At 39.0% G+C, this 16,135-nt stretch overlaps 1 protein-coding gene and 1 long non-coding RNA gene across 3 annotated transcripts in view; one reads left to right on the top strand and one right to left on the bottom strand.

Annotated features, from left to right (window-relative positions):
• The window catches only part of ATP10B (ATPase phospholipid transporting 10B (putative)), a 312,921-nt gene that overhangs the window by 291,629 nt on the left and 5,157 nt on the right, over positions 1 to 16,135 (top strand). For both annotated transcript variants that reach the window (XM_061424249.1, XM_061424250.1), the window contains 3 exons: positions 389 to 469; positions 1,768 to 1,872; positions 11,556 to 11,743. In XM_061424249.1, the coding sequence (XP_061280233.1) occupies positions 389 to 469; positions 1,768 to 1,872; positions 11,556 to 11,743 (374 nt within the window). The remainder of the gene's footprint in view (positions 1 to 388; positions 470 to 1,767; positions 1,873 to 11,555; positions 11,744 to 16,135) is intronic.
• Positions 11,737 to 16,135, bottom strand: part of LOC133251599 (uncharacterized) — a 155,073-nt gene continuing 150,674 nt past the window's right edge. The window contains exon 3 of the long non-coding RNA XR_009737701.1: positions 11,737 to 14,573. This is a non-coding gene — a long non-coding RNA (uncharacterized LOC133251599). The remainder of the gene's footprint in view (positions 14,574 to 16,135) is intronic.

The raw sequence follows: 16,135 nt of genomic DNA, 5'->3' as shown, positions 1-16,135 counted from the left end.
ATCTCTAAACTTACCAAGTTTGTATTAGCACTAGTATTAATGATCATTAACAGCCGAGCCTTTTCTAGGTACCAAAGCACAGTTGTATTTAGACCTCTTGAAACTCAAGGAAATCTAGCCGGTATCGTCTTTATCTACTTCCTATGGAAGAAGAAACAATTCCCAAAGCAGTCTAGTGACTTTTACTAAGGTCACACAGGCCTGGAACTCGACTTGAGGTCCTGTCACTCCCAGGTCTGTGCTCTTGATCATTCCACTGTATTGCCTCTAGGGTAAGAAACATTGTAAGTGCCATGTTGTCTGGCCCAGCCACGCACAAGAAAGTTGCTTACAAGGAACAGAGGCTTGCTCAGATGGTGGTAACTGTCGATGTGTTCTTTCCTGACAGTGCTATAACCTGCTGACTTTCTGGATCTCCATGGCGGATGCGTTCTACCAGAGCCTCGTCTGTTTCTTTATCCCCTACCTGGTAAGGTGTATGGTCCCATTCTAACCATACAAACAGCAGGGTAGAGCTAGTCCCATTAATATGAAATCCCAGACAAATAGTATCTTTCTGGACTCTTCAGAGCAGGGGCTCCAAATAGGAGGCCTGCAGACTCCACCCAGCATATTCAGAAAGTCAGAATACTTTACCAAAACATCTTAATTTCTGCCAGCTTTGGAAAAATTAAAAGCTGTTATTACACTGGGTCATGGCAAAATCCAGAGTTGGCTCACCACCCTGCTTAGATAGGGGACCTGTTCTCTAGTTTGTCATAGTCCCCACCGTGCCCTTTTGTGTCACGCCTAGCCATCTTCACTCACTCATTTACTGCTTCTTACTTGAACATTGAAGGTATTTGAGTTTACACCTCTTGATTTGTATTTACATTTGTGCTTCCAAGTTCTGATAATAAGAGTTACTACCTTATCTGAAATAAAATAAGAATACAGGGAGCACAGGATACCAGCCCCATCTCAATTCAGTTCCCCAGTTTACAGAGTGAGAATGTATGTAGCATAGGATAGCTGTATTCTTCCCAGACAAGGAGCTCAGATGTGGAGTAATTTGTGCCAGGAAAACAGTGGTATCTGCCTAGTTTCTGGATCATGTTCTTTTGCAAACAGCAACATGATGGGTGTTGAGGAGGCAAGCATTTTGTGCTTTCTCAGAATTTCCTGGTTTACAACACCCTCCCTAGTCAGGCCTCTTTTGCCCTTACTGTGTGATCAACAGACTTACCACTTAGGACTATTCCATCTAGGATGATTTGGACTTTTCACCCTCAGTTCTGGCCTCTGCCTGATCTGCCTTTTCTCTCTCCTTTCAAGAGAACAATTCCCCTTACTACAGTCTCAGCTGACTTCTTATCTCTACTCCCAAAGTGCCTTGTACTTGCTTCCATTTTAGCATTTACACCCTTAAACTGTACCACATTTGCCCTGCCTGGTAGACTCTAAACTCCTTGAAAGTGGACACAGGAGTATCTTTAGCAGTTGGCATTGTGCCTGGTAGGTACTCAATTTTTTGTTTACTCATTCTGCAAAGCTCTGGGATACTCTTCATGGCTTCCTTTGCAAATGCATTTTGAAGAGTCTAGTCCTATCAACTCACTCCTCCTCCTGTCTGTCCCTGCAGTCAGTTCCACACGACAGTAGCTGGACAGCTTCTCCCCATTCCTTCCCCTCCCTTGACACCTGCCTCCACTGATGCTTTACTTGTCCAAACTAAGGCCTTCAGTCCCTGGGCACAGCTGACAGTGCCTGTTTGTTCCTGCTCTGCAGACCTACAAGGACTCTGATATCGACGTTTTTACCTTTGGAACACCCATCAACACCATCTCCCTTGCCACAATCCTCTTGCACCAGGCAATGGAAATGAAGACCTGGGTAAGTGCCCCCAAGCCCTTTGGGCCTAAAAATTGTGTTCCTCTCCATCACCTGCATTCAGATTTGAGCTGCTTTTCTCCGTATCATTGATCCACTGAATACACGAATGCTGAGCTCGTACCTGTGGTCCACTTCAACAGGGATAAAGAAGTAGAGAAGATAGAATTGCAGGCCTCAACTTGCTCACCATCTAGTCAGGATGAAATAACTAAGACGTATAATACAATGAGGCAGTGTATTGCCAAAACAGGTACTTTCGATTTCAAAAGTCATGGGTGTTTGAGAGACAAGGGAAACATTTGACTGACCATACTTGAGACGATGTTACAGAGCTGTGCTGTCCATTTAATTGGGGGTAAAAGATTAGAAGACTGTCTCCACATAACATATTGAGTATGTCCTAATATCACTTTTTAGTAATTCAAAACGGTAATGCTAGCTTTCTTATTAAATTTGACTAGTCAATAATAATTATAAAAAACATAGAGCTTAAAATTACATGCCAGGTACACACCTGTATGATTTTAATGTACTTTCTTAACTTCCCAAAGCCCTTTAGATAAGATTTTTTTTTTAGTTAGATATGATTGACACAGAGCACTGGATAAGTTTAAGCTGTACAACATAATGACTTGACATACACAGTTGATCCTTGAACAATTTAGGGTTTAGGAGCACCAATCCTCCACACAGGGGAAAATCCACATGTAACTTTACAGTTGTCCCACCATATCTGAAGTTCCATATCCACAGATTCAAGCAACAGTGTATCATGCAGTACTGTAGTATGTAATTAGTGGGGAAAAAATCTGTGTATAAGTGAACTTATGCTGTTCAAACCTGTGTTGTTCAAGAGTCAACTGTATTGCAAAGTGATGGATGTTTACTAAACTTATTGTGGAAATCATTTTGCAACATATGCATGTGTTAGGTATTTTTTTTAATTCCCATCTTACAGATACAGAAATGAATATAAAGAGGTTAAACTTTCCCCAAGCAGTACAAGACAGAAGCAAGCCTAAAGCCTAGCTGGCTGACTCTTAACCTTTTAACCTCTGTGCCAATAGTGTGATGAGGTAAGATTGATGGGTGCAGGGAGACCACTTTATGGAAAGAACCATTTCAGCTTGGCAAAAACCAAATCTTTCTGAGAGCATTTGTATTAAATGTTTAGAAACTTCCCTAAGTAGGCTCAGGGTATTCCCAACCTTCTACAGTGGAACTTCTTCCCTCCCCCTGCTATCACAAGCTGGACCAAGCAGTGGCTGATAACAGCCGCCCAAGGGGGCTTCCAGATCACAGAGTTCCCATCTTGAAAACCCCGTAGTTCCAATTCATGCCATGACAGATAGAACAAAGTGATAAAAACAAAAAGGCCTAGTCAAGCTTAAATAAATCTCTTTCAGAACCACCAGAGAAATCACTTCGTTTTATCAGAAACTGTGAAGAAGGCAGTCATAATTTTAATACTAGGAACTGAACCAAGCTAAGGAAATATTTAGAACTCTTGAAAATGCAAAAAGTTTGTCACTGAAACTAAAAATGCAATTTGTGGAATCCACTCTAGACTGGACACTGGCTAAGAGTAAACTACCAAAATTGGAAAGTATTGTGTACTCATGCAGAATGCCACAGAAATATGAAAATGTAATCAAGAGGAATGATATTTGGAATACGTGACTCTAACAGCCACATAATAGAACTCATAGAATAGAAGAACAAGGAAAGAATGGTTAGAGAAGTACTGAAGAGGTCATCACTGAGAATGACAATCAAAATAAATCTGGATATAGTGCCTGGTAGTAAAACTGTACAGTATAAAAGAAACAATCTTAAAGTCTGCCAGAGACTATGGACAGATTACCTGAAAATTAACAGCAATTAAACAATAGAAACCAAAAAATAGTGGAGCAATTATCTTCAAAGACTTAAGGCCAAATAGCAAACAGTTACACTATTTGTACACAAGCACTACACTTAAGTGATAGTTCACTTAGGACTGATAAATAAAGATTCCCAAGGGAAGTACACCCACCCAACCAGTGGAGAAACACTGATTTTAATTCTCTAAGAAGGCCACAAAAATCTCCTAGGTCATTGCTATATTCATTCAGTCAGAGAAAATGATTTATTTTTATCAAACAGCAGAATCAAAGGCAAATAATACAGCTGTATGTTTGCTTTTTTCCCCTTCTTACCTGTATATAACATGTTTCTGTCCCTTCTTAGTAGCCTGTGGTTAAAAAAAAAAAAATGACATTTTTAGATAAACTCTATAAGGTCTACCACCTATGCTATGTTATGCTAAGTCACTTCATTCGTGTCCGACTCTGTGTGACCCCAGAGACGGCAGCCCACCAGGCTTCCCCGTCCCTGGGATTCTCCAGGCAAGAACACTGGAGTGGGTTGCCATTTCCTTCTCCAATGCATGAAAGTGAAAAGTGAAAGAAGTCGCTCAGTCGTGTCTGACTCTTAGCGACCCCAAGGACTGCAGCCTACCAGGCTCCTCCGTCCATGGGATTTTCCAGGCAAGAGTACTGGAGTGGGGTGCCATTGCCTTCTCCGACCCTCACTAAAGGGAGAGAGAAATATGCAAGAACCTGAAAGAAAATAAAAGCTAAAACTGCAAGAAAAAACGTAATGGTAAGGAAAGGCTATTCTGTAGGTAATTTATGCTAAAGTCTTCATTGTATGAATAGGACAAGAAATACACAACTAAGTTGTTCCATAAAAGTCTTAATTTATTTAGTACCTCCTAAATCTTAAAGTATCTTAATACTTACAATTACTAAAAACTTAAGATTAACATAAAGGAGAGGAAAGAAATTAGAGGAATATAGGAAACTATCAATTCCCCAGGCTGTAGGGAAGAGGAAAAGGTAAGAACAAAGAAAATGATGGCCAGAAGTATCAGATAGGACTTTCTCATCCCGTGAATATGAAGAGAAATGGAAAAAATTACAATTCTAGAATGATGTTTTTATAGAACTCTATCAAAACAGACACAGATCAAGCTTTGAATAAATTACCACACTTGACCTATTGTAGTTAGCCCTAATATGTAAAATCCTGCTCTAAACAGATACTAAATATGCATCTTTCAAACACACCTGACCATACACCAAAAATTTAAAGACCAAATTCTAAATCACAAAGGAATTTGAAAGAATCAGTATCATAAAGAACCTATTATCTGATAGTAATGCATTTAGATTAATAAATACAAACAATGAAAGTACAGCCTAACATGCGGGGAAATTTCAAAATGCACATCTAAACAGGTCATTTAGGAGGTCAAAAGTAAATCATGATGGAAATTATACTTATTGCTGCTGAATGACTATAAAAATATATATGCAAACTTGTGGGATGCAGCTAAAGCTTTTACTATTAAAAACAAAAAGATTAAAAAGAGGCTAAAATTTCAACTTAAGAAACTTTAAAAAATACCATGTAAACCTAAAGAAAATGGAAAAGAAAAAAAGATGAGAGAAAAATCAAAGAAAGGTCAATAAGACCAAAACTGAGCTCTTCAAACACTACTGAAAACTCACCTCTTGGGACTTCCTTGGGGGTCCAGTGGTCAAGACTCCATGCTCCGAATGCCAAGGGCATGAGTTCAATACCTAGTCACATAACTAAGATTCCCACATGCTGCACAGTGTAGCCAAAAATGGGAAAAAAAAACTCACCTCTGACAAAACTTATCCAAGAGATGACAGAAAGAGAAGGCCACGAAAACAGTACTAGAAATGAAAAAGACTGCAATTATGGATACACAGGTGTCTCAGTACCTACAGGGACGGGTTCTAGGACTCATGTGAATACCAAAATCCACAGATCCTCAAGTCTTTTATATAAAATGGTGTTGAGCCCTCTGTTTTCATGGATGCAGATCTCATGTATACAATGGTCAATGGAATCAATATTGTTAATATTTTTCTGAAAAGTTAAGCCAAGTTAAATCCTTTAAATATAAAATTTACCAAGCTATAGGCAAAATCATTCATCAAAGCTGAATAAACCAATCACCATTCTAGAAACCAAATCAGCAATCTTATCCCTAAGGTTACAAAGCCAAAGGATTGTAAAGGTGAGTTTGACCAAGTTTATAAGGGACAAATAATTCCTATGTCATACCAACTTTTTCATGGATTCAAATCCAATTTTCATGGCTAGAATAATTCTGATATCAGAATGAGCATGGACAGTCCTAGGAAACAAAATTACAAAGCAGTTTCCTCAATGAACATAAATGTAAAAATTCTAAATAATATATTGGCAAATTAACTCAGTAGTGTGGGTTAATACTACTGTAGTATATAGTATATATGCTATAGTATGGTATGTAGTATAATATGAGTTAATTGGAGAAGGAAATGGCAACCCACTGCAGTGTTCTTGCCTGGAGAATCCCAGGGACTGCGGAGCCTGATGGGCTTCCGTCTATGGGGTCGCACAGAGTCGGACACGACTGAAGCGACTTAGCAGCAGCAGCAGTATGAGTTAATACTACTTCATTAAAGATAATAAAGCCTAACCTAGGAACTTGCATATTCTGTTGGTAAACTATTAACTGATAGCACCACTTTGGAGAAGCAATTTGAAAACAGCTAGAAGAATATGTTAGAAGAGTTAGCTAGAAGTATTCACAGGCTGTGACACAATTCCACTTCTAAATATGCAACCTGGACGATCCTTTTACACATGTATATACATAGACATACATAGACATATATAAGATATTACATCATTATTCTTTAAAGCAAAATTTAAAAACTGGAAACAGCCTAAATGTTCACCAACAGGAAAGCAAATAGTAGCATAGTCATATACTAGAACAGTTAAAATGAATAGAACAGAATTTAGCAACAAAAATAAACCTCCACAGCATACTGGCTAGTGAAAAGAATTCAGAAGGATAGCTACATGATAAAATTTTTAAAGTATCCATTAACACAGATACATAAACATGTACATATAAAATACACATAAAAATGATGAACACATTTTCAAGATGAAAGAAAAGGCATTTGCAAGGGATACATGGTGGTAGAATTGTATCTGTAAGGCTCCTTTTAATAAAATCTGAGGCAAATGTGTGTAGAGGAAGAAAAACTAATTTTCTCTCTACCCTTCTAGGTCTCAGCTTAGACATTCCTGTAATAAATGACGGATTAATGGGAGAAAAACAAACAAAAGTTTAATCAGTATTTCCTATACACATGAGAGAGACCAGGAAACTATGGCCCTAGCCACCACCTTAAATACTATAACTAAAGACAAAAGAAGTTTTGGGGTTAGGGGAGGCCAGGTGTGGAAGTTGATAGATTTTCTAGAAATTTAGAATGTTTCTTTTTCCTGGTACAGAGAGGGAGACACCCTTACAAATGGAGATTTCTCTTATAAGTATAAATATCTCTTACAAAAAGAAAACGTCTATTCAGTTTTCAGAGCTTCTCCTCTGTCTGCTGTTTCTTAAAAACAATCAGCTCAAGGCAATCCTGTTGCCAGAGACACATTTTGGAGTGACAGATTCTGCTCCCATATATATGGCATAAGGTTAAAACTGGTAAAGCTGGACATCACGTGCATGAGATTTGTTTGTCTGCTTGAAATATTTCACAGTAATTACGTTCTTTTTTAAACAGTAGCACAAGATATTTCACAAGAGGAACTCTTCTCTCCATGACCTTCTTAACCATTAGATATTTTTTTTAACCTTTCAAAAATGCCCTGTAAATAATCAGACCGCAATGTATATTAAGTGAGTAATGATTGGTCATTCAGCCTTCTTTCTCAGAGCGCTGCATGTTTTAAAACAGAGAACTTGTTCCTTTCACTCACCATTCAGCACTATTAATCCACCTAATGCATCTCTAGACCAGGTATCCTGGTAGTCACTGGTGATTTTTGTTGCTCCGGGGAAAGGAGTCAGCTACTACCATCATTATGAAGAAAGTATTTCCCTTTTTCAAGTGCTTGAAGCAGAGGGAGAGTGTCTGTCTTCCCTGGGTAGAAATCAAACATGAGTTTTTTTTTGGCTGTACCGTGCAGGATCATAGTTCCACAAACCTGTGCCCCCTGCATGGGGAGCAGAGAGTCTTAACCACTGGATAGCTAGGGAAGTCTCAAAATCTAACATGAATTTTAATAGCTGTGTCAGCTTTCACAGTCCTCACCTAAGTGACTGAAAAATGTTAGCTAACTGTTTTCTTCTCTAGGAACAGGGGCTAGGATATTTCAAAACATCTCTTCCACTGAAAAAAAATAAATTTGTGTGTATATACATTTTAATATATTATATATATATATATAAACATATACAAAGAGTATGTATATATATGTATACATCTCTAAAAGTATGAAAAGGCTGATAGGATAATTAAAGACCAACACCTCTGAAAAGTGGGATTGTAGTGAAGCAAGCTATGCCAAAGTCTATGTTTTCTTGAGAGTGTTTGCAACCCTGCCTAAAATGAACTTTTTGGCAGACTTCATTGAACATAATATTCAGAAATTAAAACCCAGGCTCCTGTAGTGACAATCTAATAAGAGATCACATTACTTTAGGGCCCCAAATGCTCTACCTTCAGAGTAAGGGTACACTTACCTGCATTCCTTTCCCCAGCAGAGACTGTAGGGATTGTCCCCACTGTGCTGAACAGATCAGGGAGAGTCAATATAAAGGACTCATCCTGGAAAATGGACCATATATATGTAACTAAATCACTGTGCTGTACACCTGAAACTAACACAATACTGGAAATCAACTCTACCTCAATTATAATAACCAACAGTAGACATTAAGATATTTGTACTATATAACAACTGATTGTATTAAGAAATTTAAATAACTCAAATGAGTTAAGAAAAAATTTTAAACACACACACACACAAATAATGAAGTTCAAATGAAACAAGGACTCATCAATAAAGATCACAAGCACAAACATCAGTAACAAATATTTAAGGTATTAAAATTATCAGAAATAACTCATAGAAAAGATTTGTTTGTTATGTTTAAAGACGAATAAGCTTTAAAATATCTGCAAGAATGTATGGTAAGCCATACAAAGAAACCTAGAAGATTGTCTTTAAAGACCAAGTAAAAGTTTTGGAAATTAAAATATCCAATAACTAATTTAAATTTCAATGGCTGGCTTAACTGCAGATTAGGCAGAGCTGAGGAGAAAATTGGTGAATTGGTCAAATTATCCAGAATATAAAACAAAAGTAGAATACTGAAAATTATGGAAGAGATATATAAAAGATAAGATGGGTATCTTAAAAGATCTAACATACATTTGATTAGAGTCTTGGAGGAGAAAGACACTGAGGTAATATTTGAAAAGATAGTGACTTGAGAATTTTGCAAAAGTAACAAAAGACATCAAGCTACGTCAAGAAGTTTAGCAAAACTCAAGCAAGATATTTTTTTTAAAAACGCCACACTTATAAGAAAACTATAGAACACTAAAGACAAAAATAAGGATCATAAAGCAGCCAGATTTTGAGGTAAAGATTTCCTTCTAAGGAACAACAGAAAAAGTTTTGCTAACATCTCAGAAGCAACAATAGAAGCCAGAAAATAGTGAAAGTTGGTCCCTCAATAATGTCCAACTCTTTGTGACCCCGTGGACTGTAGCCCACCAGGCCCCTCTGTCCATGGAATTCTCCAGGTAAGAAAACTGGAGTGGGTAGCCATTCCCTTCTTTAGGGGACCTTCCCGATCCAGGGATCAAACCCAAGTCTCTCACATTGCAGGCATATTCTTTATCATCTACGCCACCAGGGAAGCCTCAAGAATACTGAAGTGGGAGCCGTTCTCTTCTCCAGGGGATCTTCCCAACCCAGGGATTGAACCTAGGTCTCTTGCATTGCAGGCAGGTTCTTTACTGTCTGAGCCACCTGGAAAGCCCAGAAAATAGTGAAATGCTATATTAAATATACTAAAAGAAAATAACTTCCAAAAAAGATCAAAAATATCTTTTAAGAATGAGGATGAAATAATGAATGAGAAAATATACCATCAGCAGACTTCCACTAAAGAAAAATTCTAAAGGATGTATAGCCACCCTCAGTATCCACTGGGAACTGGTTCCAGGACCCAATGCAAACACCAGATTCTGTGGATGCTCAAGTCCCATAATCAGCCCTCTGTATCTGTGGATTCAACCAATGATGGATCAGGCAATACTGCAGTATTATTGAGAAAAATCCACATGTAAGTGGACCCACATAGTTCAAACCCCTGTTGTTCAACGATCAACTAAAAGTACAAGGAAAGATACCCCAATGTTCACTGCAGCGCTCTTTACAATAGCCAAGACATGGCTATTGTCTTAACTGAATAGACATGTCCAATGAATGTCTGAATAGAAGAATGGATAAAGAAGATGTGGTACATATATACAACGGAATGTTACTCAGCCATTAAAAAGAGTAAAATAATGCCATTTGCAACAACATGGATGGACCTGGAGATTATCACACTAAGTGAAGTCAGGCAGAGAAAGACAAATATCATGTGATATCACTGACATGCAGAATCTTTTAAAAATGATACAAATGAACTTATTTACAAAACAGAAACACAGACTTAACAAATCTGTGGTTACCAGGGGGAAAAAGGGTAGGTGATAGACTAGAAGTTTTGGATTGATGTGTACACAGAATTATATTTAAAATAGATAACCAACAAGGACCTATTATATAGCACAGGGAACTCTGCTCAATATTCTGTAGTAACCTAAATGGGAAAAGAATTTGAAAAAGAATAGATACTTGTGTATATATATAACTGAATCACTCTGCTATACACCTAAAACTAATGCAACATTGTTAATCAATTACACTTCAATATAAACTTTTTTTTAAAGTATAAGAAAATACAGTTAAGATGGAAAACCCAAAATGCAAGAGATAATGAAGGCATAGAAAGTGTCAAGCATGTAAGTAAATCTTAAAGACTATTGACCATACTAAACTGTAATAACGACTTGTGTGATTTACAAAGATGATAGAATTTAAATATACAGTAGCAATAAGACATAAATCAGGAAGAAGGTAAACAGTTAATTTATTCTAAAGCCCTTGCATAATTTAGGAGGAGGGAAATATAAACTTTATACTACAGTAAGTTAAGATTGCTTACTGTCATTTATTGAGTAATCACTGAAAGAATAGAAATGAAGTACATAACTTTCAAACTAGTAGAGGTGGAAATGAAATTATATGAAATCATCAGTAAGTTTACAAGAGGACAGGAATTGGAAGAAGCATAAAAGAGGCAGGACAAAATGAGATCAGACTACAGAAGACTGCGCTGCTTCAGAAATGAATACCTGACGGCCACATGTGGAAGAGACTGATTCATCATCACATTAAGGAAAAAAGACAAAAGTCACACAAAATATAACTTTTTTAAGACTAAAGAATATCATGAAAATTATCACAAAAGTCAAGGTGATTTAGGGGTGTCTGGGGTATCTGTGTTCAAATTCTGGGTGGTAGCAACATAGGTATTTACTTTATAATAAGCCATTAAATGGCACACTTTTAAAAACGGTATGTTGCATTTCCCAAAAAGAAAAGTGTAAAACAAAGTTAAAGTAGCATGAGCGCATTCCCCACAGATCTAAACTGTCCCCTCAGCAGTGTTTACTTCCTTCCTTCCGCAGACCACCATCCACGGGCTTGTTCTCGCAGGCAGCTTCCTGATGTACTTTGTGGTGTCCCTTGCGTACAATGCCATCTGCGTCACCTGCAACAGCCCCACCAATCCCTACTGGGTGATGGAAGGCCAGCTCTCAGACCCCACGTTCTACCTTGTCTGCTTCCTCACACCGGCCGTGGCTCTTCTCCCAAGGTTTGAGCAGCGGGTGCTGTTTCCTTCCTAGAACTACCACTCTCCTCCATCAGCCGTTCTCATAGCCTAAGAATCAGGAGTTTGACCCCAGCTGGGATGCTTGAGGCTCTTGTTCCAAAGGGAGGGAGCTAGCACAGAAAGAACCATAAACTGCACGGACTCTGGTCCCAGGTCAGCCACAGAGAGGCCAAGTCACCGAATCTGGCATGGCCTCTGTTATGACACCTGTAGAATGAGAGTACTAATTTCTCCCCTCCTGCCATACAAATCTTGTTGTGTATAAAGAATCATTTTGAAAAGCTCTTGTAGTCCTTTATTCATCAGCCCAGGAGTCTCACTTTCAAATGCCTTCAGGGACAGGTAAGCAATGGCAGCAAGCCAGGTGGAGTACAGGCATTGGGGAAGGAACTTCTAAGCTTCAGCCTATCACTGCCACAAGGAAAAACCAAGATGAGCATTTCAGAGCTTTAGATTTTTCCCACAAATTTTGCAGGCAATATCCAGGTTTTAAATACTACTCAAATTTGTTAAAACACACACAGACGCATACACATACACACACCCTATATTAGCCAAATAAATCACTTCCTCAGAGTGACCATTTCTAACATTTCCAGTCTATAGCCTCTACAGTCAGCTTTTCAAAACAAAATAGCAACAATGCCTCACATGTCCTTGGAGTTTACTCTTGACAGATGCTTTTCTATCTAGTTCATTATTTTACTTTTTCAAAATCACCTAAGAAATTAGACAGAGCTGTGGTTGTAGTCCCACTTGCTCATGGGACAGCTGAGGTCCCAAGAGGAACCAGAATGTGTCCACCAGCTCACCACCAATCACAGGGGAAGTCTGTTCTCCCAACTCAGAGGCCAGTGTTCTATTCTCCAGCCCACACTCTATGTCAGAGTATTTGGTGAACTTAATGATGCTGTACCCAAAGGCAAGACCTAGCCCCTCTCCATCCTCAGGATCTTGTCACTCTGAATCTTTGAAATTCAGCTACTTTACCATTATAAGCCATAGTCAAGAGGCCATCACAATACTGTGGAGAACTTTTTCTAATCCAAAATTAGGCAGAAAGTCATTAGTACACCTTGGTTCCTTTAATGAGTTTGGCAATATGCTTAACCTAGTTTGGGCTCCCTTTCTTCTTCCTAAGACACCTCAGAACCTTGACATCTGATGCAGGGTTTAGAGGCTGAACATATCAAGATGACAAACACTCCTGTAAACTCAACAGATGGTTTTGTTCTAAGTATACATGGTCTCCCTGCTTGGCCCTTCCTGGTCTCCGCAGCCTTATCTCCCTAGTCCCTGCCTCAAACTTTGGGCTCCACATCACCGTTCTTCCTGGACCTTTCCTAAAGTCTGCATGCCCTCTTGTCTTCCTGCCTGTGTTCATGCTGACCCTTCTACTTAAAATGTCCTTCCTGTTACCAGACCTCCTCATCCTTTGACATCATTCCAGGTGTGACCAATTCCTGAACCCGTTTGTGACTTCACCTACCACCCTCAAGCTGAAACAGATCATGTGTTCCCGTTACCTGGTTGTATCTGTCACTACCTTTATCCCACGTACTGTCTGTTTTATCTGTCATGAACTCCTAGAAAGAAGTATCCTGCTTGTTATCATTATATAACCCACACTTAGCATAGTTCTTATCACAAAGGCTGCCCTCGGAGATAAATGAGAAAAAAAGATGTTAAAGAAACAGAAAGATGAATAAAATAGGGCTCTTTCTCTCAAGAAGTCTACCATCCAGTAGACAATTCAGACATATAATACAGGTAAGAGTGATTAGCACTAATCAAGGGCCCTGAGACTGAAGACTGGGAGGCAAGTAAGCACAAGCCTCGGAGGACATATTTCCCACCCCCGCTTGGGAGACATATCCTGGGAAAGACCTTGAAGGTCCTGTCCTCATTGGAAAAGGATATCAGGTATCTGTGTTAAATGCTTTCATCCACACTTTTGGGGTTAAATATGGCTGTGATCACCTCTGACCAAGGACTGACCTCCTCTGTGAGGTGTCTTAATTGGGGTAGAGGAAGAGTTCATCATCTACAAAGAGTTCTGGTTCTTTGTCTTATTCTTGGTTAGAAGACACACTTGGAGCCAGAGGCTACCAGCTTGATAAGGGTGGTTGAAAAGCACAGACATTCTTGGAAAAGACAAATACTCACCATTATATCTTGTTAAACAGATGAGGGACAAGCTAGGGAAAGTTAGCAAATATTTTCTTGCCAGTTACCATAGCATGCAAGTTAAATCTCTGCTTATTCTAAGATCATCATAAACTTGAATTCCTACCTAATTCTGTTTACTAAAAAAGGCAAAGAGATTTCCTTTGACAGAGAAAGGATTATTTTAATAGCTCCAAGGACTGTTAACTTATAACCTTGGAACGATTAATTTCTGTTACAGAAATCTACATGGCAGAATGTTTGCTGTAGAAAACTGTATTTGTTCACTTAAAGATGTAAGCTGTATTTATAATGATTGATTTCACTCACAAAGCCTGTGATAATTAGCCACTAACCATGACCTCACTAATCTTAGTCTAATTAATTCAATCAGTATAAAGGAACTGTATGATTCTCTTAAACTGAGAGCAAACTTTTATCTGTAAAATTACTAACACACAACTTTAAAACATAATGCAGCATAATTAGCTACACTAGGCCCCAACAGTCCTTGTACACTTCATTTGGCTTCAGTAACACAACACTCTTGGTTTTTCTCCTACCTCTTGTTTCCTCTACTGGTTCAAAGATGACATGGTATACGTCAAGCCTTTGTCCTGGGTTCTTTTGTCTTCTAACTTTAGTCCTTTCCATAAACATAGCAACCATTATTGTGAAGTTAAATGTCATTTTTCACAGATGAATCTCTAATATAAACTCCCAGCCCAGATCTTTCTCCAGAAGCCCAGATACATCCTTCTAGCTACCTGAGCCTCACCAGCACTGGACATGGCACGTCTGAGGAAAGTGGCAGACATCTATAACTTAACTCATGATCTACCTTCTATCACCACCACCCTCCCGGAAGCATGGCTCTCTTCCCAAGTTCCTTGTATCCACTGTTACCCACTGAGGATCAAGGCAGGCCCATGAGACACCACCCACCACCACATGGCCCTCTCTTATCCATTGCCAAGACCTGGTAGTTTTATCTTGTTAAACAGAATCCATCTGCTATTTCCATTTCTACAGCCCCCACCATAGATAGGTTATAATTCTTTCATTCCCAATTATTTCAATAGTCTCCTATTGGGTTTACTCTAATCCATTATCATTGTGTCAAAGTGTGATCATGTCACGTTTGTAACTTTCCAAGGGCTTGCCAAGGCCTTTACAATAATTACAAAACCCAAGACATTCCCCGCGGTCCTTGCCTGCTCTGGCCTTACCGACACCTGTGACCTCTTACCCAACTCCTGCCCTCAGTCTCCACACGGCAGCCTGCCCAGAATCTGGCTCTCACCTCTTCTCTGCCTGGCTCCCTCCTGTGCATCCCTCAGCCCTCAGCCTTATTGTTTCCTCCTCGAGGAAGGTCTCTAACATCAGATCATGTGTGTGACACACTCACTGTTTCCGTGGCTTCTAACTGTGGTTCCTGTGCTTTCTGACAGCTAGAATCCTGTCAGTCTGGTTCACAGCTTAATCCCTTGGAGCTTGGCCCATTGTAGGAACTTGACAGTTATTTGTTCTAAATGCACAGAGAAGGAAATTCATAGCTTGGAGGCAATGTTTAAACTGTGGAAATTCTAGTTTCCAGGCAAAAGTTGAGTCTTTCCTGAAAAACATAGGCATGGCCACCTGTACTGCCTCCCTGAGTGAGATGAGAAAGAGTGGGCAAAAGTTTCTGATTCCGTAGGATCTACTGTGGTCTTCAGAAACCCCTGCTCGCATTGAGGTCATCTGGAATCTTTTAGATATAATAGAAGGATAAGAGCATCTCTGCTTATAAGGCTCTTAGAAGGTTAAAAAAAATTAAGGATTATTTTTGGAAAAGACCTTAGATGTCCTCTGGGCCAGTTGGATTACTTTTTATTTTTTAATTGAACTTTAATTGCATTCAGTTCAGTTCAGTCTCTCAGCCATGAAGTGATGGGACCAGATGCCATGATCTTTGTTTTCTGAATGTTGAGCTTTAAGCCAACTTTTTCACTCTCCTCTTTCACTTTCATCAAGAGGCTCTTCAGTTCTTCTTCACTTTCTGCCATAAGGGTGGTATCGTCTGCATATCTGAGGTTATTGATATTTCTCCCAGCAACCTTGATTCCAGTTTGTGCTCCTTCCAGCCCAGCGTTTCTCATGATGTACTCTGCATATAAGTTAATAAGCAGGGCGACAATATACAGCCTTGACGTACTCCTTTTCCTATTT

Source organism: Bos javanicus, chromosome 7 (assembly GCF_032452875.1).
Source record: "Bos javanicus breed banteng chromosome 7, ARS-OSU_banteng_1.0, whole genome shotgun sequence".
NCBI classification, from domain to species: Eukaryota; Metazoa; Chordata; class Mammalia; order Artiodactyla; family Bovidae; genus Bos; species Bos javanicus.
Note: the sequence above shows the minus strand (reverse complement) of the source record. Positions and strands in the feature narration are given on the sequence as shown.